At 39.8% G+C, this 23441-nt stretch overlaps 1 protein-coding gene across 2 annotated transcripts; it reads left to right on the top strand.

Moving 5' to 3' along the window:
- Positions 1 to 50: 50 nt before the first annotated feature.
- On the top strand, positions 51 to 23052 carry RPA1 (replication protein A1). 2 transcript variants are annotated; one of them, XM_075168727.1, is made up of 17 exons: positions 51 to 185; positions 493 to 540; positions 805 to 883; positions 1434 to 1542; positions 2368 to 2456; positions 7190 to 7276; positions 8463 to 8595; positions 9519 to 9621; positions 10741 to 10809; positions 10943 to 11135; positions 12235 to 12374; positions 14018 to 14166; positions 15460 to 15592; positions 16683 to 16859; positions 18184 to 18291; positions 21592 to 21678; positions 22036 to 23052. In XM_075168727.1, the coding sequence occupies exons 1-17, from the start codon at positions 153 to 155 to the stop codon at positions 22141 to 22143; spliced, it is 1845 nt and encodes a 614-aa protein (XP_075024828.1). In that variant the 5' UTR covers positions 51 to 152; the 3' UTR covers positions 22144 to 23052. The 2 variants fall into 2 exon arrangements, with proteins under 2 accessions (XP_075024828.1, XP_075024827.1); XM_075168726.1 differs by having other exon boundaries at positions 21422 to 21678.
- The last annotated feature ends 389 nt before the right edge of the window (positions 23053 to 23441 follow it).

Here is a 23441-nt window from a genome sequence, read left to right as displayed (position 1 = left end):
TACGGCGCCGGGCAGCCAATAGAAGCGTTGTACTGCTGTCGGCCGGGTCACGTGCAGCGTAAACGTAAGGGCGCGCCGGAAGGAGGGGGCACGGCTCCGGGCGGCGGGAGGATTTGGCGGCAGCGGCGGAGCGCGGCGGGAGACGCAGCACCATGAGCGTGCGGCTGAGCGAGGGCGCCATTGCGGTGAGGGGCCCGCGTCAGTGGCCCCGCGCACCGTGGGATGGGGGGGTCTGGCCTGGCCTAGGCTCGGCTCGGTCCTGGGGGGCAAAGACTGGGTCGGGCCTGGGCCCGGGGAGAAGGGGGTGGGCAAGTCCGGCCCGGTCCTGAGGGGAGAAACCAGGCCTGGAGCTGGGCCCGGTCCCGGGAGGGCCCTGGCCGGGTCCAGCGCTGACGGCCGTTCCTGTGTCTCTGGCCGTTCCACGGCAATCCCTCCTCAGCTGTGGGTCTCGGTGGTGGCACCTTCCTGAGGGTCTCTTTTTCTTTTCTCCAGGCCATAATGCAGGGGGAGGATATCGCCAAGCCCGTGCTGCAAGTCATCGTGAGTACCCTCCGTTACTTCGTGTGCCAGCCTGTTAGCGTCCGCTACCGTGCAGGCTTCTGAGTGCAGCCGAATTTCCTCTTGCAGAGGAGCCGAGCAAGGCTGATGTACTCTTAGTTTCGTTTTACGTGACTTGGGCTACGCTGTGGATGTCAGTGCTCAAAAATAAAAATGAATAGATAGATCACTTGCTAATGATATCACTTTATGTTTTTGAAGAGTTTCTGAACAAATGAGAACTAATAATCTGTTGTTTCCATGTAGAATATACGGGCTATTGCTACAGGAAATGGGCCACCGCGTTACCGAGTGTTGATGAGTGATGGGGTTAACACACTTTCCTGTAAGTACGACAGAAGTGAGATTTTTATAAGTGTGGAGATACTAGCGGTGCTAAAGTTTCCGGTCTAGTGTCTAGGTGCATCGTGAGGAAATGAGTATTGAAGGAGAATGTGGCTTATATGGGGACCACAGACTCTGAAGTGTGCAACTGCATTTTAACATTTAGGCAAAATCTTTCTTTTCTGGAACTTTCTTTGTGAGCTTTAAGCAATTAACTCACTACCAGGTATAATGAAATTATAGAAACCTATACATGTTTTTGTAACAGTGATTTTAAAGCAATTTAGCTTAATCCTTTTCTGACTTCTTTGATATATGATCATTCTAGCTATCACTGCACTCTGAAGTTTCGGGAATAAATACAGTATAGTTCATCCTCAGTTTTTGTGACTTGTTAGCAGTTACACTGTTTTCTGTGTGTTAACTAACTGAGCAAGTTGTAGATCTAATGCAACACTAGCAGACTGGCTGGAAAAGTGGCCAGCCGTGGCAGTCCCGTTTAAGGCTGGCATGTGTTAATTGTTTCATTGTTTTTTTTTCTATTTCTGCAGCATTCATGTTGGCGACACAGCTGAACTCGCTGGTGGAAGAGGAACGCTTATCAGCCCAATGTATTTGCCAGGTTAACAGATTCATTGTCAACAGCCTGAAAGATGGAAGGTATATATGTTTCTTATAGTACGGTTCTACAGAGAGGCAGCTGCACTAGTGGGTGCTCTGTCCTTTGTGACTAAGCAGAGGCCAAATGCTTTTGATTGGGTTTATCTGAAAATACTCAGCCTTTAGGGTGCAGGGGGGAAAGTACACAGCATAAGCAATAGCAGGAAAAAAAATTACAGAATGTGACTGCAGTGGGTTTAGATATATCTAGTACTGTGATTTAGTAGTTTAAAGTTTCCAGTTGGAATACTCCAAATTGTACAAAGTTTCATGAAAATTCACTTTAAATTATCTGCTGTGGAAGAGAAACAGTGAAGATTTCTTGTTTCTTAGGTGTTGTGGAATCTGGTCTTTTATGAAAATTTGAGGGAAGGGAGGTAAGATACTGCAAAATAAGAAGGGATCTGAGTGAAGTGATAATAGAAAAACTATGTATGTGTCTAGGAGAATATGAACTGAGGTTCTGTGTTTTTTTTATTCAGCATTTTTGTGGAGGGAATATAACTTCTTTTGAGTCAGGGAATATGTTCTCTTGTAAAATCTGGCATGGTTTTGATACTTAAAACACTATGTTGTTTCAAGCTATTTTTGTGTGCCCATTCAGCCTGCCATCGGCTGTCCTTGATGAAATGTGATACTGTTTCAACCCTACTTGTACCTCATGAGAGTTGACAGTGGTGGAGAGCTTTTGTCTTCCAGATCCCTCCTCCAAAGAATCAGCCCCTAATGGTTGGTTCTCTTATCTGCACACAGAGGATATTCAGAGTCTGATAGACTTGCAGAGGGAGGGCAAGAATAAACTTGCTGTTTATTCTATGTTTGTAGGAGAGTGGTTATACTGATGGATTTAGATGTTCTGAAAACTGCTGATAAGGTTGGTGGGAATATTGGCAATCCGGTGCCATACAATGAAGGTGAGTGTCCTCTGTAAACAAATGCTTTCTGAACAGACTGTCTGTTACGATAGTCTTTCAGTTGTCTGTTTCTTTTTGTTTAAAAAGAAGCAGTCAGACATGTTCAGCTTTCTTTATGCCTGGAACAGTGATGTCCAGATTTTGAAAATCCTTTCTATTTTGTAACACAAAATGGGTTTTGTTCATATTTTCATAAACTCTACACCATGGCTGAAGCTTCAGTCTCTACATGGTATTGGGAAGTATCTCTACCTTATGATAACATTGACAGGTTTTTATTACATGTTAGTGGTCTCTACCTAGAGTTCCAGTAAGTATGCGGAAGCTATTCTATGTCTCCTCATAATGAGTAATCAAATAGATTATAATTTCTTCTGTCTGGAAAGCAAACAGCAGGAGGAAGATGTAATAATGATCTATAAAAGTATAAGACGGCATGGAAGGGATGAATAAAGAATGATGAATGTGTCTTTCTTTTCTACATTCATTTGATGCTCTTTAGTTCTCATATTGTCAGGTCGTGGTTTTAAAACAAAGGCTGTACTGCACCCCCAAACAGTGCATAGCTAAATTATGGAATTTATTGAGGTAGGTGCCAAAAATTGGCACAGGTTCAAAAAGCAATTAGACGTGAAAGAAAAATCCATTAAAGGCTGTTAAACATAACAATACATCCTCTGCATGAACGTTAGGTTCAGGAAGCACTAAAACTTAGATTGCTCAAAGTACATAGATGAGAGACTGGTATGAAAACATGGCCAGCATACAGACTTTCCTAAGCACCCGTTCCTACCCTGCCATCTGAAAAATGGTGATGTGCTGAGTGGACCTTAATCTGACCTGCCATGAATCTTTTGTTTTTATTATGTTGCACAAGTAACTGTGTTCTTCGTTTCATGTGCTGAGCTTACAGTTCTCAGGCAAACATTTTTTGAATGAATATATTTTTCCCCCCTGAGATATGTTCAAAAGTATGTTCTGTTCTTCCAGTTCTGATCTTTAAAAAAGAGAGAGGATAATAAGCACTTAAAGAAAATATTTGAACACCTCTGTCATTGATGTATATACAGATAATGGCTGAAATTTAATAGCAAATAGCTCTTCTTGAAGAATTTTTTTTTTCCTGGTGGAAGGGAATTAATATATTTTTATTACTAAGGGACCACACATTAGTGGCAACAATTTTCTGTAGGATATTTTGGACAAACGGTGGTAGGTACACTGCCATTCTGGTTAAAAATCTACTTTAATAATTGAAGTAGAAATTAGACTTTGTTGCAAAGGCAAAGACATCTTTCTTCATTAACTTTTCTTTTTCCTAGGGAATTAGAGGGGCGTTTGTTAAATGAGCCTTTGTTCCTTTGATAGTTACTTAGCTAATTGCTGTTTAAAAATGTGTTGACATCTCAGATTTTATGGTTTAATCCCACAGTTGCTGTAGAGACCAAGATTTTCAGAATAGCTATTGAGCAGACTGTTTTGTGTCTTTCTCCCATTTCCCTTGCTTGTGTGATAACAAGAGCTTGTGAACTATAGTGTTTTTCAGTTATCATCGTTGCTTAGAAACGACTGGGAATGTGATATTTTACAGAACTGAGCTGAAAATATATCTTTAAGACTATAAATTTTGGTAAAATTACCATGACTTTGATCAAAGATGTATTTTTCATTTGGGTTTACAAAAGTACTCAGCAATGAAGTTTTGAAATCTAAATGCTTTTGGAGATGTTACAGGTCTATGATCATAGTAAGCGTGGTCTTGCACTAGATAGTTAAGAGATGCCGAATTTGATGTGATGTGTATTTCATTTTAACACTGACGTTATTCTGCAGACTTCATACCCTTTTATTTGATACTAAATAAGGTTTCGGTTACAGAAGATGGTAATAGCTTAGATTAAGTATGCTTAACTCAACCTTTCTGCTCTGCGGGGCTGCCTGATTTGTCATGAAGGCCTTAATAAAATGGCAGAGGTGTATTTCAAGTTGCAGATTCTTTAAGTGTGTGTGTGTGTACATATATATATAGTATGTGTATATATATATAGAGAGTATATATATATTGAGTATATATATATAGAGAGTATATATAAGTATGTATATATTGAGAGACTGTATTTTTGAGAAACATGCAACTAATGCAGAATGGGTATCTAAGAGCACTTTGTGGTTTTCATGGAAAAAAAGTTAATGTATTTTAAAAAGAACGTTTAGTCCTACTTCTGGTCTTACTTGAAATACAGATCTCAAATTGCTAGACCTAGGATTAAGGACTATTCTTTCCTAGACTGTAATACCACAGTAGGACCCGGGGAGTGAGAAGCTGGCTTTTGGCCACTTTACGCTTGAGCAGTAGGAGGTTAATCTGCCTAACAAGGAAGCTGCAGACACTATCTTCTTAATACATACCATAAAAACTTTTCAGGCAGCATTTCATAATAGTATTGAAAATTAAGATTGAGCAGTTTAGTTCTTGTGGAAAACTAGATGGTAATGTTATTACTGTCATTAATCTCATTCAAATTACTCTGATGCTGGACTTTCTTCTTACTATGACAATTACTTGCTACTTATGTTTAACTTCTGTCATTAATCTTTCAATGTTGAAATGTTTGTGTACTTATACATTCACTTGAACTATTTATTCTTGCCCTACCCACCATCGCAATTTGGCGTGCATTCTTTCAAAGTGCATTTTCTTCCTTCCTCTTCCCCCTGCCGTGCTGCTGCTCAGTTCTGGGACAGGTCTTCTGTCCCCATGGCACTGTAGCAGTACTCTTGGTAACAAATTACTGGCAGCCGAGGAGTGCTGCTCCATGGCTATTACGTTAGAGCGGGCTGTGTGGCTGGCTTTGGCCAAAGGTCTTGCGTTTGACTAGCCTAGTATATATAGCAGAAATCTGATCAGGTATTTCAAGTGGTTTTTTTTTTTCAGCTTCTGCTAATAAAAACTAACAGTGAAAACCAGGCAGAGGAGTCAGTTTTATGAGTACCTTAAGTGATCTGTAGGCTACCAGCCACCAAAAATCATAGTTTAGGAGTCCCTAGACTCTACAAGCGAGAAAATTGAAGAGAAGTTTCTGCTACTTCTGTATTTGAACACATGCACAGATGTGTTAATATATTCTTAATCTGTTGAGAAACACCAGGCTATGGGTAGGCAGCCATTAAAACGTGAATTTGTGTTTCATAATACATAAGTGTTCTAATGTATGTGGTGGTCTTTTGTTTGGTTTTTGGTGGTTTTTTTTAATTAAAAAGTCCTAGGAAAAAAAACACTTGGAACAAAAGTAGCAAGGAAGTCTCTCGCTGTTTCATATGCACATTCCTGTTCTTCTTGAATATGCTTTTCCTGACCAGGCATATTTTTCTCTTAATGTGTTTTGTTGGGTTTTTTTCCTTCTTCTCTTACACAAAATGAATTTGGAGTGTTGAGCACTGACCCTGACTGGGTCCTCTGAGTACCTGAGGCAGCTGAGCGAGGGTGAAATCTGGCTTCTCCATCTAGTGGATTCTGCAGTAAATACACATTGCTGTTTGACGTCACTCTGTTACCAGGGAGACTGCTGTCACCAGTTCATGGATGTGACTCTACTGCGGCAAGTTAGAGGAGCACATTGGTTTGTGCAAGGACCTTGTTTTGGATTGAAAATAACCACAGGGTTACCTCTGTAGACTACACATCAGGCAGCACTACATCAGGGTGTCCTTGTGTGGCTTCTGCTCCTTTACCTTACTTCTGTGCCATCCTTGCTTGCCGTTCTGTTCTGGGATTCTCTGCTTTTGTTCCTCGTGGTGCTTATGGGCTAGGTCTGACCTTCTTTTCCACTTTCTCTGACTCTCTTACTCCTCACACCCCAAATCAGGGGGGGCTTTGCCTGCTCAGGTCTGGGAATTCTGCAAACCGATGGCTTAAGAGTTAGTTGCATCCAGAAAGTCAAAAATGTTGGTTGTTTTCTCATTTGGAGGTAAAATATGATAGGACAATTGTTGTGTAAAGTAATTCAAATTTTTGAACTGTAGATTAGTATTCTAATGTACCGTTTCTCTAGATATGTCACTCTGCTCTTTCTCTTGTAATTTATCATCGATATAAGGCAAGTAAAAGTCCTGGAATCTAAAAAAAAAAAAGTACGATATGTACTTACTATGGCACCACTTTGCTCCCTATGCAATATACTGCTGTGTCCCAAGAGGAACCCTGGTGAATGCTGAAATTAAGGTGCCATCATCCCCGCATTAAATATCTTCATATTTTAGAAATAAAATATAGCAGGTGGTTTTTTTCGTCTTGTGTTAACTTCAGGTTTGCTTTACCCAGTGGGTTTTTGGTCCCTTCTGAGTTTTAAGAGGGAATTCTCCTACAGTTTTTGTCTTAGCTGTTAGGTAGTAGCAGAAACTACCTGTCAGAGCAATAGAAGCCTATAAAAACTGAGAAGTTGTCAAGATTACTTCAGTGCTGTCCTTTTAAATAACTGTCAACCCTGAATTCTTTCAAAGTAGAAAGCAGTTGCTTGAGGAAAGAGATCTGACTGAAATTCCTGCATGGTAATATTGTTCAACAGATAGCTTGCCACTGCTGTGTCTTATAACACCTGAATTTTAGCATGTGTTCTCTGTGTTTTAAATTATTTTTTTCATGCAAGTCTTATTTCCTAAAAAGGCTTAAGGGTAGTTCTAATTTCTGTGCTCCCTACTGTACTATATGGTCTCTTTTTCCATTCGATTACCAGGGCAAGGGCAGCAACGTTCCTCAGCTCCAGCAGCAAACCCAGCACCCAGCAAACCACAGCAACAAAATGGCAATTTGTCAGTCGCAGGTAAGAGTAATCCTGGGCAGGAATTCTGTTTCCATTTGTGCAGTGCAAAACTACAGCTTAAATTTAAGAAAGATCCTTTCTATAATGGCACAAGAAACACTCCATTGAAGACTAACCCATAGGTTGACAAGGTGAATTGGCTACTGTACACTTGGATTTAATAATAAATTTTTAAAAAGGGGAAAAAAAAATCTCTCCCCCTTCCCTCCTCTTCCCTAAGGAAGAAAAAAAGGAAACAACTTTGACGAAGCACTCTAAACTGAACATCTAGTCTGATGCAATTTTGCATTTTTGAAACAGTGCTCTGTGGACACGCAAGTAGGCTTCAGTTTGGAGCTGGCCAACAGGTGTATTATCGATGCTGAGATTGAGGCCAAACAGTTCAGGCGGTACAGGACTGAAATTATTTGATAGTACATTTATAAATACAGTTTTTTGATTGAGACTTTAAATAGTGAGATACTGAAAAAGACAGTCAATTTAAACGTCAGCCTCTGGACTTTTTTGAAGCAAAAAATTTGTCAGTCCTAGCTCTTGGTACTGCTTTAACCTGTCTGTATTCTTTACCCCTGCGTTTAAGAAGTATTTTGAAATAGTAAAATTTTGACACTTGCTTACTGCAGCAGAAAACAAGCTCTTCCTTTCTGTACTTAAAACTGATCATAAGAGTTCTATGCTTACATATTGACAAGATTCAGTTTGGAATTAGCAGTATTGCTTTATGTCAGGAAATTATTTGATGTGGTGTACCATTCCTTAGTTGTTCCCCCAAATGGTGTAGATCTAAAGCCTGATGTGCCATATTTTAGAGAATTTACTGCTAACTAGTTGTTTCCCACTTAGACCGTGTTTAAGTGATTGACTCTGGACACATCTCCACTTACACTGCAAGTGCTCTAAAGGTTTGAGAGTGTCTCTTCTGCAGCAGTTTGCAGCCTAGAAAATACTTGTGACCAAGAGCAGCAGTGATTCAACAAACTTTTAGCCACTCTGTGGTGTCCACATGGCACAGTGAATGGAGCTTTAAGTGCCTACCCAGGGTTAAGTAGAACTTTGCCTTTTATGCAGCTCCCCATAGCGTGGTGGGAAAAGTTCTGCCTGACCTTGCACCGTGAGTTGGTTTTAACCTGGCTTTTGTCTGCAAGGCTGTCTGAAATTCTTTATGCTTTGTTGTGGTTTTTGAAAGGTCCTTCTGCTCCAAAGTACCATGCTCCCTCAAACCAGTTTGGTAAAGCGGGTGCTCCCAGCTCAGTGAAGACACCAGGGGGATCGCAGGCCAAAGTGGTGCCAATTGCCAGCTTGAACCCATACCAATCTAAGTGAGTTATCGTGGTATGCCAGGTATTACTCAATGTCACAGGCATGAAGGAACAATAGCTTCTTTTTGCTTTCTCGTGTATGAATCTCTGTCAAATCATTCTTTGAGTTCTTTTGAGTTTATTGGTTAACTTCAAACAAACAAAACCAACAATAAAACAAATCTACTACAAACCACCCCCCCCACCCCCCACCCCCCCCAAAAAAAAACCCTCCACAAAAACAGCTGTACAGGTTTTGGTTTATTTTTTGTTTCTTGTTTGGTTTTTGGTTTGGTTTTTTTTTTTAATTTCATCCACACTCTGACAATCTGAGATTTGCCTTTGCATTGTCTTGGTGAAGTTACCCTGCTGAGCTTGATAGGTTTTTAATATTTTAGTTGAAAATCAATTGACTTCTCTTTTTTTTTCCTAAAGCAACCTTCTTTTTGGTAACTTAATGACAAAGCAGCTCAGTAAGCTATTGACTTTGGCTACTGTTCTGTTGAAAAGCATGAGGATGTAATTATTTCGTGAATGACATTTTTAAGTTATGCAAACTGATTTGATTACCCAAGTTAAATGCGAATCCTATAATTGAGCTCTTGAGTTGTAGCGTGGCTTTTCAGAACAGGCAAACTGCTGTATGAGAAATGTACCCTAGAAGAGTAAAAGATTTGAGGCCTGCTTCTATGCAGAAGGATTGTTTGCTATTATTATCATACTAGATGCTTTATGGCTGGCTTTGTTGCTGCTTTCTCTACAACTTTCTGCCTTTAATGGTCTAGGCCATTAAAATAGAAAGCAGCAGAAAAGCGGTGGAAAGATTCTGGCTTTTAAATAGTGACATTCCAGTTCCAAAGGCTTGTAAATTCAATCTCTTCTTTAAAACAAACAAACAAACAAACAAAAACCACACAGAACAGTGATTTCTTGCACGGTTTCAGGTGGACCATTTGTGCTCGTGTTACCCAAAAAGGCCAGATCCGCACGTGGAGCAACTCCCGTGGTGAAGGAAAGCTCTTTTCTATAGAGCTAGTTGATGAAAGCGTAAGTGTCATATGTTGAGAAAAAGCTAATTATGTCAGATGCTGATGAACCCTTCATAAAGACAGAATAGAAGAAATAAAGTGTATTATAGGAAATGCTGTTTTTTTATTATGACTGAAGCTTATATTCCTGTATTCATTAAGTTGAACATCAACGACCCAGTTTTTATCCAGAATTAAGTCTTACATATATGGCATTACTGATTATTTTTCATCAAAGACTATAGTGTGTGACTAAATTTTTGCAGCTTCAAAATATGAAGGAAACAGGAAACTGACAACCCAATACTTTGGTTTGTGGTAGTTTCCTGTAGATTGAGAATGAGATCTCATCCTTGCTTAGATACATGTTACAAAACAGGGAGTAAGAGGATCGTTGTCTCCAAGTTACAAGCTTTCATTTTCATGAGGAAATCGGAGTACAAATTATTGTAATACTAGAGAATTTCATCTGTGGTTTGTTTGGGGAATGGTATCCGGTTAATCTAACTAAACTTGCAGTTTGTCAAACCTCTTATCAAATTACAGCCTTCTCTCATGAAAACAAACAAGATTCTGCTAGATTATGTTTAGTATAAAATGTGAGGTTAATAACGTAACATGTTGTCATTGGCCATTTGTTTTCTCGGCATACTGTCTGTATTTAATTTTTTTTTTGAAACTATTTATATCTAGTGAGTTTTTAATTGTTACTAATTCTTACTTAAAGACTTGACATCATGTATGAGTGGGAGTTATCACAATATACTGTGTGCTAACTTGTGGAGCTGTGTGATCTATTTGAATTTTTTTTTTGCATGTAATGCCAATTAATGCCAGTTTTACGAGTACCTTTCAGAGGTGTATATATGATGTATGTAGTTCTTACGCATTTCATTCTGAAGCTCTAGATATACTAATGAGATTTGAATATGAAATTTGATGGTCAGGTATAGAATACGTCGTTTTAGCTATAACTACAAATGTGAGGAGAATGTTGTTTGTTTCTCACGTGCCTGGAGCTAGCCTGGCAGACCGTGCTGTGTCTGTAGAACTGATGCCACTTAACATTGCAAAGATTTCTTTTTATTTTTTTTCATGCCAAATTTCAGTTCTGACCAGCACTCCTATTTTCCTGCAGGGTGAGATTAGAGCTACTGCATTCAATGATCAAGCAGACAAGTTCTTTCCACTCATTGAATTGAACAAGGTATGGTAGCGTTGTGCTTTCATAGACTGACATGAGCTAGAAAAGAGGAACTTCAGCATAGTAAGGTGGACACAATCTATTTTCTCTGTCTGACTTCTGATAATATCCTCTGTTTCATTGCTTTGTCCTGTAGGTGTATTATTTTACCAAAGGCAATCTGAAGACTGCTAACAAGCAATATACAGCTGTTAAGAATGACTATGAGATTACATTCACTCACGAGACTTCAGTTGAGCCCTGTGATGATGCCCAGCATCTTCCATCTGTTCAGTTTGAGTTTGTATCCATCTCTGACTTGGAGAACACACCCAAAGACTCAATTGTTGGTCAGTCTAAGCAGCAAAATGGCAAGCTCTAAAGATTTGAAGTTTTACTTTTGTGTCCCGAATACCGGGGAGGTAGTGAGCATACAATGCTGCGAGTGTTGTGATCTCTTAAATGAAGTTATCCAGTGATGGTTGCCATTAAAAATACCTCAGGCAGTTTTGCTGTTAAGATGCCTCTGCCCTGTTCTGCTAACAATATGTAATTTTTCTTCAAACTTGTGCTTCAGACTAAAGACAGTAAATGATACTTGTTTGTTGTACTATGATCATTGTTTTCCACAGAAAAGGGCTGAAAGAAGAATGTCCTTGCTCAGCACGTGTGCATTTCATACCTTCCATGGACTTGCTTTCTTTCACTATCTAATTATCTCTGTAGTGATTCTGGCATAATGCATTGCATCCAAGTCCAAGTTGCATGACTGTTTTGGCTTGCTTTGTGAAGTATTGGAGGTTTGTTTTTCTGTAATTTGTTGGGCAGAGTAGTCCGGAAAAATCAGAGGCTTGGGTGGGGGCGAGGGTTCTCAGGTTTCATAGGCACAAGATGCCTGTGATTCAGAGGCATTCAGCTAGGAATTTTAAAGGTAGATTTGCAATATTAAAAACGGTATATTTTTAGGGAGAGCAAAGGGGTTTGTGTTGCTCTTACTACCCAAACATGCAGACTTGTTTAAGTTGCAACTTACGGTCACGGGGCTACAGTGAAGGCACTAGCCAGTTGCTTCGTCGTGTTACAGTCACTTTGAAACGCCTTGCCTGAGAGACTGGCGCCTAAACAGCAAGAATGTGTGTTACAGGATCAGGGCTGAAGTCCTCTGACAGAATGTGATGGGAAAAGATAGTGCAATGCCTTGATCTCGCTAATGTGGTGAGGCTTGCATTCATGAATATCTTGATGAATTAGTCAACAAAATAAAGCACTGAAGAGTTCTGTAGTGGAGCATTCCTACCGTAATACACTTAATTTCCATATCAGACTTGATTTGAATAGGGAACTAGGATACAAGGTAAAAATCTGACAGTAGGTTTGAATTCTTCTCTTGTGATCTTGTATTCCCCAATTGTGACCCTTGAGTAACTCTAAATTATAACTGTTTTTCAGATGTAATTGGAATTTGTAAGAGCTATGAAGATGTCACTAAAATTACAGTGAAAGCTAACAATAGGGAGGTATCAAAGAGGAACGTGCATCTGATGGATACATCAGGGAAAATGGTGACAGCTACACTGTGGGGAAATGAGGTATGTGCTCTCTTACGTGTTCTTAAGCAAAGGTTCCTTTGTGTAGGGTGAGGAAATGAGTGTGCTGTTGTCATCCGAGATGGACACAGCACTGAGACAGTCCTGGGTGTTTAAGGATCAGGGGCAGAGAGAAGGTGAAAGACGGTCTGGTTTCATTCAGGTGTGATGTTCTTAACCTTTCCCTGACAAATTGCTGACATGATCTGACTAACGTGTTCTGTACAACTGCAGACATTATGTCTCAAGCCCAAAGCCTGAAGATAACAGGCTTCTGGTTTAGGAAAGGGTACGAGTTGCAGTTTGATTATAGAAAAGCCCGGTGGCTATGGCTGTCTCATTTGAGATTAATTTTATTCGTAGGGGGGGGATGCATGTTACCCTGCATAAATTGCTGCTTAACTAGGGGGTTGAGAGGCTGTATCTCAGACTAGGAGTTTAAAGCGTCAGAGCCTTGGAATTGAAAGTTTGAATAGTTGCAGTAAACTGCTTCTTTATCCTTTTAACAGGCTACTTTGTTTTCCAGCAGTGTTATAGATACTCAGGGATTTATGTTCCAGTCTATAAAATGGGAGTGATCCTGCCAGCTTGACAGTGATGCTTTATGGCTAAATGATCAAGTGCACTGATATTGTAGGTAGCTAAACACCATTAGCCATCTGCTGATATAAATGAAGTAAACTGAAGTTCAATATCACAAAGTTTTGAGGTTGAACCAGGTTGTTATAGGAGAGGCTACCGGTAATCAATTTCTGGCATAACTCTTCTAACAGAATCAGGGTCTGCATTTGACAAAGTTAAATGTTTGCTTGCTTGAGAATAGAGACAACAACAAGCATTGAGGGGAAGTGACGTATGGCTTGCAGCTGGCACAGTTAGGGTTAGAATCTGTATCTCCTTTATAGCAGTCGTTGCCCTGAGTGCTGGGATATGTGTTGTGTTCTTTTTGCATCTCGTGGATCTAGTGAATGCTACTGCGAACTCCAGCTCGTTTGTAATCTTCAAGCACGTGATTCTCCCCTTGCTTGCTAAGTGGTGCTGGGTCCAGAAAATCTATACCTTTCAAAACCTCTCTTATGCCAAGAGGATCTTTGTTAGTGTCAGACTTTAGTTAATGTCAGATAACAAACTGATGGCAATTGAACAGCATTAAAACAGCTTTACAAGATTAAAAACAGCAAATGGAAAGTTGAGAAAAAGTGTTTGGTCAGCATACCTACACTTCTACTTTTTAAGTTGTAGTAGAATAGACATGATTGGCTCAATCAAGCCAAGTGAGTTGCTTCATCTCCTGAAGAGTCTCATCTGACTAGATAATGTCTCCTGTTTGGAGAAACCTCCATTCCTATAACCCATTACCCTTTCTAAAATCCTTGTGTAAAACCCTAATGGAGGGGACCAACCCTATTTTTCCAAACCAGTGTTGTGACTTAAGGATTCTCTGCTTCCCCAGGAAATGGGGTGTTTAATTGTTAGCTGCCTTTTCTTAAACTCCTAGTGATATAATTTAAAACCTTACCTTCTAAATACAGTAAGATAGCTTGTTTCGGATTTGGTCTCTTGTCATGATCTGTGAATTATGACTGCAAGTTCAGTACCTTTACTGTAGCGTGCTACTAATGTTTTCTGTTTCTTCACACATGCAGGCTGAACAGTTTGATGGTTCTAGACAACCTGTGATAGCCATCAAAGGAGCCCGAGTCTCTGATTTTGGTGGCAGAAGCCTGTCTGTCCTGTCTTCGAGTACAGTTGTCATCAACCCTGATAGCCCAGAGGCCTTTAAGCTCCGAGGATGGTATGAGTGTGTGTTTATATTGATTCATCCAGCCTGCTGTGGGGTATTTGTTTTATTCTGTTTCTCTGTACTTGAGCAGTCTGTATAGTACTGAAGAAAGGTAGCAGAGGATATGGGTTCCAGGGTTATAGAAACTTCTCTTCCTTGAAAGCAGTAGAGCCTGAAAGGCTGTCTTTTTTAAGTTGTTCAGTTCAAAAACTTGTAATTCCATGACAGACCTTGAAAAATTGAAATAGGAGTAGTGCATGCTGACCCAAAGCCTTGGAAGGCAGCATGAAATCAGACTTGACCAGCTCCACTTTCTGAGGCATTATCTGAGAGAACAATATTTTTTTTTTTCACAGGCTTTTTCCATTGTGTGGAATCTGATATGCACTCTGTTAGTATGGACTGGAGGAACTATGTTGACTTCTTCCAGTGTCTATTCCTTATCAGATATTTTTCAGGCAGCAAGATAAAATTTTTATTGTTGTCAGGAGAACAAAATGATTTCTTGGTGGCTCATTGCTTCTACTGTAGGTAGTTGCTAAATTGTCTACTATAACTACTAATATGTTGAGATGTGGCGTATGTATGAATAGGGTTAAGTGCCGACAGCATCAGATTTGTGAATCCTGGGTTTTCAGGTGCTAGTTAAATCATCCAAACATGGATAAAGTATTCTCCATTCGTCATTAGGCTGTGGTTCTCCCATACTTCAGAGGGTTGTTGAAGATAAAATTGATTGTGGGTCTTAGCTATTACTGTCACGCTTTAATTAAGTTCAGTTTTTGAGTCTTGTTGGTGTGTTTCTCAAATCACAAAAACCACCAGAACGGGATGGCAGTACAACCTTTTGCTGAAAAGCAGTGCTTTCTTATTTTAACAGGGGAAGCATAATCTGTTCAATGCTATTTGCTTTTTCTTTCAAAGCTGCTGGGAAGATAATGGTACCATGTAATTTAATTTTAATTATGGAAATATCTTGATGCCCTTAAATCTTGTTATCTGTCTGCCTTTAAGAAGCATGCAGTGCGTGGTTTGACCACTAGCTGGCAAACAAATTGCAGTTATATAGAACAAAGCTGTCCTCCTTTTGTGGGTTTATAAAATACTGTGCTAATTAAGTCGGACTATTAACTTATTCTGAAATGCTGTTTTTGTTTGCAATATACACAAATTACTGTAATTGTTTCCTTTGCGATCATTGATAAAAAAAATCCCTCATGTATTAAGTACATGAAACTAAATGTAAGCTTTTGATAAGCTTATGGTCTGCTATCCAAAAATAGAAGTGCATCTTTGTGGTTCCAGGTTTGACTCCGAGGGGCAGCTTCTGGAATGTGCCTCGATCTCTGATGTGAGGGGTGGGCCAGCATCTGGGGCGAATACCAATTGGAAAACTTTGTTTGAAGCCAAATCTGAGAACTTGGGACAAGGAGATAAGGTAAAGCATGGCCATTGAGTACAAGCCTTGTGTATTGGGGAGAAAATAAAAAGCTAGACTTTATGCAGGCATTCTGCTTATTGAAGGAGTCCAGTTGTTGAGCAGTATGTGCTTACTCCGTCAGAATTTATGCTATTAAATCTCTTTGTTTGTTTGCTTGGTTTGTTTTTTTTTTTTTTTTCCCCCAAATAAATTCAAGCTTGTTGCTGATGTTGCAATATGATACTGTGTTTGCAGAAGAATTCTAAGCCTTGTATAAATGGGGGCGGGGGGGAGTTCACCCCAAAGATGTTTATATAAATAGCACAAAGTGTTCTAGGAGAAACAGGTGCATTAGGAGGAAGTGGTTTTCAAGGGTGCACACTTGGTCAATAGAAAAGCTAGGAATAAAACCCAGGTCTCTGGCATTCCAGTCCAGTAACCTCTCTAGGCTTATACTGCTTCTTGACTTATTTTTGATTTTTTTTTTTTTTCCCCAAACTTAAGTGCTGAGCCATTAGGGATACACAAGAACTTCTACCTAAGGAAAAAAACTTTACCTGTAATTCAGCTATTTTCTGTGAGATATTTTGCACATGCTTCTTAAGCAACCTCTGTTTATCTGTTGAAAGACTTGACCGTGGTCTTAAACCATTAGGATCATTATTTTAGTGTGGTGAGGGGGTATTTTGTTTTGTAGGCTACAGTTTTTAATCAAATGCTTATCTGTAATACTACACAGTAGGCTTTCTGGTTTTTGTATTGACTCCCAAAAGAAGCATAGGAAAGTGCAGAATCTTAATCCTGTGAAAAAGTAGAGATTTGAACAGGCACAATGGAGAAGCAAATATGCTTTATCTAAAGAAAACCTAGCAATTGGAGTTTCCTGCAATGGAAACACAAAATAATCTTGCTGTAGGGGCTTTATTTAACATAATGGAAGCCTGAAAACGATTGCAACAGAGGGGTTGATTTACAGTTTCTCAATAATCCATAGCTGTTAAGCTTTCTAATCCTTAATATCCAAGTATGGGTGCCTTGCTTTGTAGTTAATTCAGAATTGGAAAACATTGAGTATTTTGAGGCTAATGTTGCACACTCACTCTCCTAGGCGGATTATTTTAGCTGTGTGGGCACAGTCGTACATCTGCGCAAAGAGAACTGTATGTACCAGGCATGTCCCTCTCAGGATTGCAATAAGAAAGTGATAGACCAACAAAATGGACTGTATCGTTGTGAAAAGTGTGATCGTGAATTCCCCAACTTCAAGTACCGCATGATGCTTCTGGTAAGTAAACGGATTAGAGGAGAGCGTGTTTCTCGCTGTTTTACTTGTACAGTCCACATAGAAATCTTTCGAGAGGATGGGGTGTTAGAGTGCTGTTTGTCTATCTGTGGTGCCTGTGGGTTAGAGGATATTTAAATTGCTTGTATGCTGTACCTGAGTGAGGGATGTTTCATTGAGCTGATTAGCAGTTTGTTTTCCTAGTGCTCCAATTAAAAGCTTTTCTCTTTGCCAAAAAGTTGATGCTAGCTCAGTTGATTCTGGTTTCCAAGTGTACTATGCAGTGCAGAGTACAGATGGCCTACGCCTCTTCAGTAGTGAAGATAAACTGAAGTAAAATGGCATTTCTGGAGAGCAGTAATTGCACTTTTACAGCTGCTACCTATATTTAGTACATTTTTTTTGGTAGGTATTGTTCTGTCTCATGTTTTAATGGAGCCTGCTTCAGAAAGTTGTCTGAGGATTATTATTGTGATGCCCGCTTACACCATAAGTGTTGAACCTTCTTCTGTTTTACATTTTAAGTGAGAGTTGTATCTGCTTTTTAGAAATGCTGTGCCAGGTGGGCATGCAGAGAGAAGGGAACTATCCCTGCAGTCTCACTAAAACACAAACTGCTTCTGAATAATTTCTAGCAGATAACTTCTAGGAATGCATGAACTACTTTACATAGCAGAATCATTCTTGTAGAATATAAAGGGGATACTGAGGGTACAATCAAGGCCTTCAGAACAGTGTGTTTGCTATTTTTTCCATTCCTTATTGTCAAAGCAGTCAGAAGATGCATGTGAGGCTGGTACTTGATCCTTTTACTGCTCTGTCTTGTCCTTGAATGTTTTGATAGTTTCCTCATAACATAGTATTACGTGTGTTTATGCTCAAGTACTCAGGTATGTACAGAGTATAATGCAGTTTGCAGTCTCGCTGGTGTCTCCCTTGGTGGTTGATGTTCTGGTCTACCTGTTCTTGCTCACAGCTCCTCAGTGACAGCAGCACAGAGCTGAATGTCCATCAGCATGTACCACTGTGATCTTGTTGGCCTTTTCCTGTGACATAATGTACTGTCAATATTAACTTCCGTTAAGTTACTGTCAATATTAACTTACCGTTAAGTTTTTCTATGATGCTTAAAAAAAAAAAAAAAAGGTAGTAAGTCACTGCCTTCTGCCCTTGGTGATGGAAAGTACCTACGGTACATAGGGCTCTGATAGTGACTGGAAATTTGAAACTCTCTATGGCTGTGAAATAAACTTCTCTTTTGTTCTGCCTGCCTTGGGGAATAAGCAACTGGATGAAATAACCTTTTGGTTTTTTTGTTGTTTCTTAGGTGACCATTGCAGACTGTCTAGAGTATCAGTGGGTGACTTGTTTCCAAGAGTCAGCAGAATTCATTCTTGGGCAAAACGCAGCTTTCCTGGGAGAACTGAAGGAAAAGGTCAGTCAATTAGCTTATTGTATTTTTAGAAAATGTCTGGAAGTTGAACTATGTTTCACACATCTTGTTGTTGGGCTGCCCTCAGATTTCTTGCTTTTTTTTTGGTCCTCATGGTAAGGAAATATTCTTAATGTTGACTTTGAAGGCAACTGGGAGAAAGATGTAAGGTGTGTGTGGAACACCAGTGCTGATCCATAAGAGAGCGTGATCTCATCCCTATGTGTGCACGTATAGCATTCCTAAGTCAGCAGAGGTGGCAAAGGCAGGGGGTTATGTTCATGTAGTTGCTGTGGAAATTAACAGCGTTATGAAAACAAGTACAAAAGTGCCATATGAAGGAACGGGATATTCTGCTTCATTTAGCAAGAATTTGATCTTGCCCATTCTCTGAGTGATAGGCCAGCTCAGGGGCCTGATTGTTCTCCAGATGTTGGACTTCAGTATCTTTTACAAGTTCACAAATCATTGCTTCTCTCTAGTCTGAAGTTCTTGGCAGGGACTTGTTTACTCTCCTCAGGATTATTTTCCACGGGCCATCTGCCTGGAGAACAGAGATTTGCCTGGTTTCCCCCATAGTTTGCTCCCACAGTCAGTCTGTCTACCTCTGAGCTCTTTTGGCTCTTCAAAGCTGGAGATCAGTCTGTCCTTATTACCTGGAGCTCGAGAGACAGCTGATTACTCGTCAATAGTACTACAGCCTTCAGAGGGCTGACAGCTTTAACACATGTTGACTCCAGTAGAAAGGACAGGCTGTTTTATCATTGTACCTAGATTGGAAAAATCTGCAAAAAAACTGTTTTAGCCGTGAACACTAACAACATTATCCCTAATGTGTTCCAAAAATTTGTTTACAAAACCAAAAAGTTCCAGAACACTTTGTATGTATCTTTGTAAGTAGGCAGGAAGCTTTTTGAACTAATGTGTGTTAGCCCACTTCTGAAGGCTCTTTTTTTCCCACCAAATATCATCAGAGACTTTGTGGGTCATACGAAAACCATGACTTGTAAAATAGGTCATTGGCAGGGATGCTTAAGTGATCTTCCTTTGACAGATTGGAACAGTTTTTAAGGCTGTAAGCCATTAAATACTAACAGACAGTATGTTGTCACTATATGCTTCTCTGCTGCATTTCCCTTTCCTTCCAAACAAAATAGTCTTTTCCTGAGTTTTAGTTTTCTACTACATAAAAACTGTGGTTTGGTTTTGTTTTGGTTTGTTTTTTTTTTTTTAAATGATGGTGTGGAAAGCGTAATAAGTTCTTGAATTGCATCTGAGCATTGCTGTGCTCCCAGGCTGAGGCTGGTTGATAATAGGACTCCATAGGTACGCCAGTTGTTGGTTAACCCATTGCTTGGCTGTGGGAGGGAAATGAAGCAGGTGAGATTGTTGAGGCTGTAGTCCTGGTTGTCCTGAGACACTGTTGTAGACCTCATCCGCTTCTGTAAAGCACAGCTAGTTCTCCTGTAACTTGCATACAAGAATGATTTTTGGAAATTTCCTGCGTTTCAGCTCTCTAAGATAAGTGGTACAAAGCTTGTGCTTCTGGGATGCTAAAAGTTTTTGTGATATTATGCAGGCTGGACACCTCTTCTGTAGGAAGATGTATTGCTAGGGCATTCTAATTAGATGTGCTTGCACTTCTACATTGCCATTTTCAGACATTCTTAACTTGTCAATATTTTCTTACTTTGATTGTGCTTAATCTCTGCTAGAGTTCAAACAAAATTTCTTAGTCCTTTTAATACTGAAGAGAACTGGGTGGGGAAGGAGAGACAGCAGATCCTATGTAACAGTGCAAACATGCAATGTCTTTTGAAGAGCTGCCTAATGGAAATGGCTGAGGATAGAAAATGGAACATAATATGGAATGAGCCCTTGAGCAGGAATGCTTTGTATGCCAGGAGAAATTGTTTTTGATTTGACACTTTTATGAGCCTTTAAAAATGGTACTTGATGCATTTTCAGTGAGCTTTTCTTAGTGTTTTTTCTCTGAAGACCTGATGTGGTATCCTGTGAAGTTGGTGGGAGTCTTTCTGCTGCTCGCAGTATGTATTGAGTCCACGTACAGCCAGTGACCATGCTAAGCATAGATATGCATGCATGGTTTTTCATCTGCTTCTCCGCTGGGCTTGTTACTAAAGGAGATAATGTAGGGTAGCAGTGACTGGTATGGTAATGGCATTTTCCACTCACTAATGGTTAGCATAGTTTGTGGCAGAGCTGGAAACAGAAGCCAAATGCTTTATTAAGCGAGGTTTCTTATCCTCTAATCCATATGATGGTCAGAAGAAGGGGTTTTTAATATTCAGGAAGGATATGCCTAAATCTTGCAGTCTGTGAAACTAGCTACTCCTGTTCACCTTCATTTGTTGTGCTTTTCTAAACCTTAGGAGAATCACTGTGTAGTGTAAAATAGTGCTGCGCACATTTGAAAACAGCAGATGTAACACTTGGAATATGAGTGAAACTGAGGTGGGTTCAATTCCAGATCAGATGCTCTGCTGCTGGAGTGACTGATCAAGTCAAGTGCATCTGGTAGATAAATGCATTAATAATTACTTGTCTGTATCATCATGGGGCTGCAGGGGCTGCAGGATTTTTGTGGAATGTCAGCAAAGGTTTTTACAACTAATTTTTACAAAAATAGACTTTTTCCACAGTCTCCACAACTTGTCTGCTTCTTTTCTACTGTTTTGACAAATTGTCTGTTATAAATGGTGATGATGTTTAGTGTTCATATGGTAATTAGAAGCAGCTTATGTTATAAATATGACAGAGTCTTCTAATGGTTATAAAAGCATGTTCAAAACATGCATCCACTTTTTTATAGAACATCCTCTTAAATAGGTCTGTGTCAGGATGTGAAGGACACGTACAGCCTTGATGGATAAGCAGAGAAACAGAATGCCTAATAAGACAATTAATAGGGAAATAGTTAACTCTGTCAGTGTTTATGATAATAGCAGAACATCAGAATTAGCCAGTTCAGCAGCATTAGAGAATCTTATGTAGATTTATAGTATTTTCATTCTGTACACTTGGTTGCAGGTTCGGTGCAACTGTACACTATTTTGTTTAGGTATCTAAAAAGTTTTCACCTTGAACTAAACTTTTTCTTAAAAACTTTAAGTTACGGTTTTGGCATCTAAAATCTGATGGAAGATTCAGCTCTGCCTACATGATCCAGTTAGTTCCACCGCTTTGCCAACATCAGCAAAAGATGAGCTGTTCTGAAAGTTCATGGTACTACCGGAAGCCTGGAGTGTCTGCAGCTGATACCTGTCTTTGTCCTTCTCACAGAACGAGCAAGCATTTGAAGAAGTGTTCCAAAATGCAAACTTCAACACGTATGAGTTCAGGATCCGAGTAAAACTGGAGACTTACAATGTAAGTATCCCCCAAAAGGCAAATAATGTAGTCTGTGGCTTTCGTAGTTTGACTTGTCTCCACAGAAGGTAGCTTCCTCCTCTTACGTTTGTGGGGAGAAGTTTCCAAAGATACTTGCTTACAGCAAATACTGTCAGTCTTGAGACTGAAGGAGGGATCCACTGTCATTAACACTGCTCCCTCTCAGGTTCATCAAGCCTGGCTTGTTTCAAATGAAAACAACATAGCTGCTCTGGGTGCAGCTCCCAGCTAACCCTGATACCAAGAGCAGTAAGTTTCTGGGGCAGAAGGAGGTTAGAACCAAACGCCTGGAGCGCTTAGTGTTCTTCTTTTACATGCCATGTTTCTCTTTCACAGGATGAATCTCGTATTAAGGCTACAGCAATGGACGTCAAACCCGTGAACTACAGAGAATACAGCAAGAGGTTGATCGCAAGCATCAGGAGAAATGCTCAACTAGGGTGAGGAGGCTGGCGCTGAATGATTGAAGCTAGAACTTCCAGGAAAAACTCAATAGATGATATTACATTGACTTTTTCCCCACCCCGTGTGTGACAATTTGGCATTAGTTACACCGTGCATGGTAGTCCAGTGTAGTGGGCTAAGTGATTTAACGCATTTCTCTGAAGATACGCCCCTGGTAGGTAAGAGTGCGCTCTGATGGCCACGATATTGTAGACTGTTGTGGTCTCTTAAGCTGTGACAGCTCTAAAGAGGAATCTCTAGACAGATTGCCAGGGTCTTTAGACAAACCATTCAGAATGTCTGAAGTAACTTTGCTTTCTTACTATATGTAAAGCTGAATTATATAACCATTGTGTCTTCTTTGCAAGAAAGTAGTGACAACCTTGACACTTTGACTTGTTCAGCAGACGGTAGGAGGAAGGGTGTCGTACAGCTTTCAGATACGGACGAAGGGGAACAGGTCTATTAGCGCAAGTTAGTTCCTTTCCGTAGAATTCAAAGGCTTTCGCTTTCCACAGGTGCCATGCAGTTGTTAATGCTTGGAATGGCAATATGGTAGAATTATTAATCAAAGACATATCTCTTATATCTGAAGAATATCCTTCCTTCAGGGTTTAATAGACTGAGTCAGATGGGTCTGATATTAATCAAAATTGTCTCTTCTGAGGAAGGCAGATAAGCATTGACTCTCCATCCCCCAGGGAAATCTAGGCAACTACAAAGCATTGCTTCAGTTTTCTCTTCAATTAATACTATGGGTTTTTGACTGATTTTTAGCACACATTTCCTGCCTATACATATTTTGTATGTTTGTATGTTCAGTTTCTTTGGTTTTGTTTGTAATGATGTTAATCAGAAACAGGTCTTTAAATGGGGGGAGCTTGGTTTCAATAAACACTGTTTAATTCCTGTGTAGTGAATTCTGCTTTCTTTGAACACCAAAGACTTCTCATTACTGGAAAGCAATTAATTAGCTTTCATAATAAGCATTCACTTGGGGGAGATGTTACCTTACTACAAACTCTAAGGTTAGACTGAAGAATGGAGACTTCTTTGCCTGATGTTAACAGCATGGAAATGCAGTGATATTTTCACCATTTCTCTGCCTGAGAATGCTGATGAGCTGGCACTTCTGGGATTTTTATTGACGTTTACACAGCAGCCTAAAACTAACCAGGCTTTGAGATTTGTTCAGACATAGAGCTAGTACAGAAAACAGTAATTATGCTACTGGGCTTTTCAGTCAGCAGAGCATGCTAGCTCTGTGTGCTCCTAATCACATTAATTATGTGTTCCCT

The sequence above is a fragment of the Calonectris borealis genome, chromosome 19, assembly GCF_964195595.1.
Source record: "Calonectris borealis chromosome 19, bCalBor7.hap1.2, whole genome shotgun sequence".
NCBI classification, from domain to species: domain Eukaryota; kingdom Metazoa; phylum Chordata; class Aves; order Procellariiformes; family Procellariidae; genus Calonectris; species Calonectris borealis.
Note: the sequence above shows the minus strand (reverse complement) of the source record. Positions and strands in the feature narration are given on the sequence as shown.

Bases quoted from the DNA above. Each gene is read 5' to 3' on its own strand.
- RPA1 (XM_075168726.1), top strand. From the start codon at position 153: ATGAGCGTGCGGCTGAGCGAGGGCGCCATTGCG. The intron at 884-1,433 runs GTAAGTACGACA...CTATTTCTGCAG, and splicing joins TGGGGTTAACACACTTTCCT to CATTCATGTTGGCGACACAG. The intron at 15,593-16,682 runs GTAAAGCATGGC...TCACTCTCCTAG, and splicing joins ACTTGGGACAAGGAGATAAG to GCGGATTATTTTAGCTGTGT.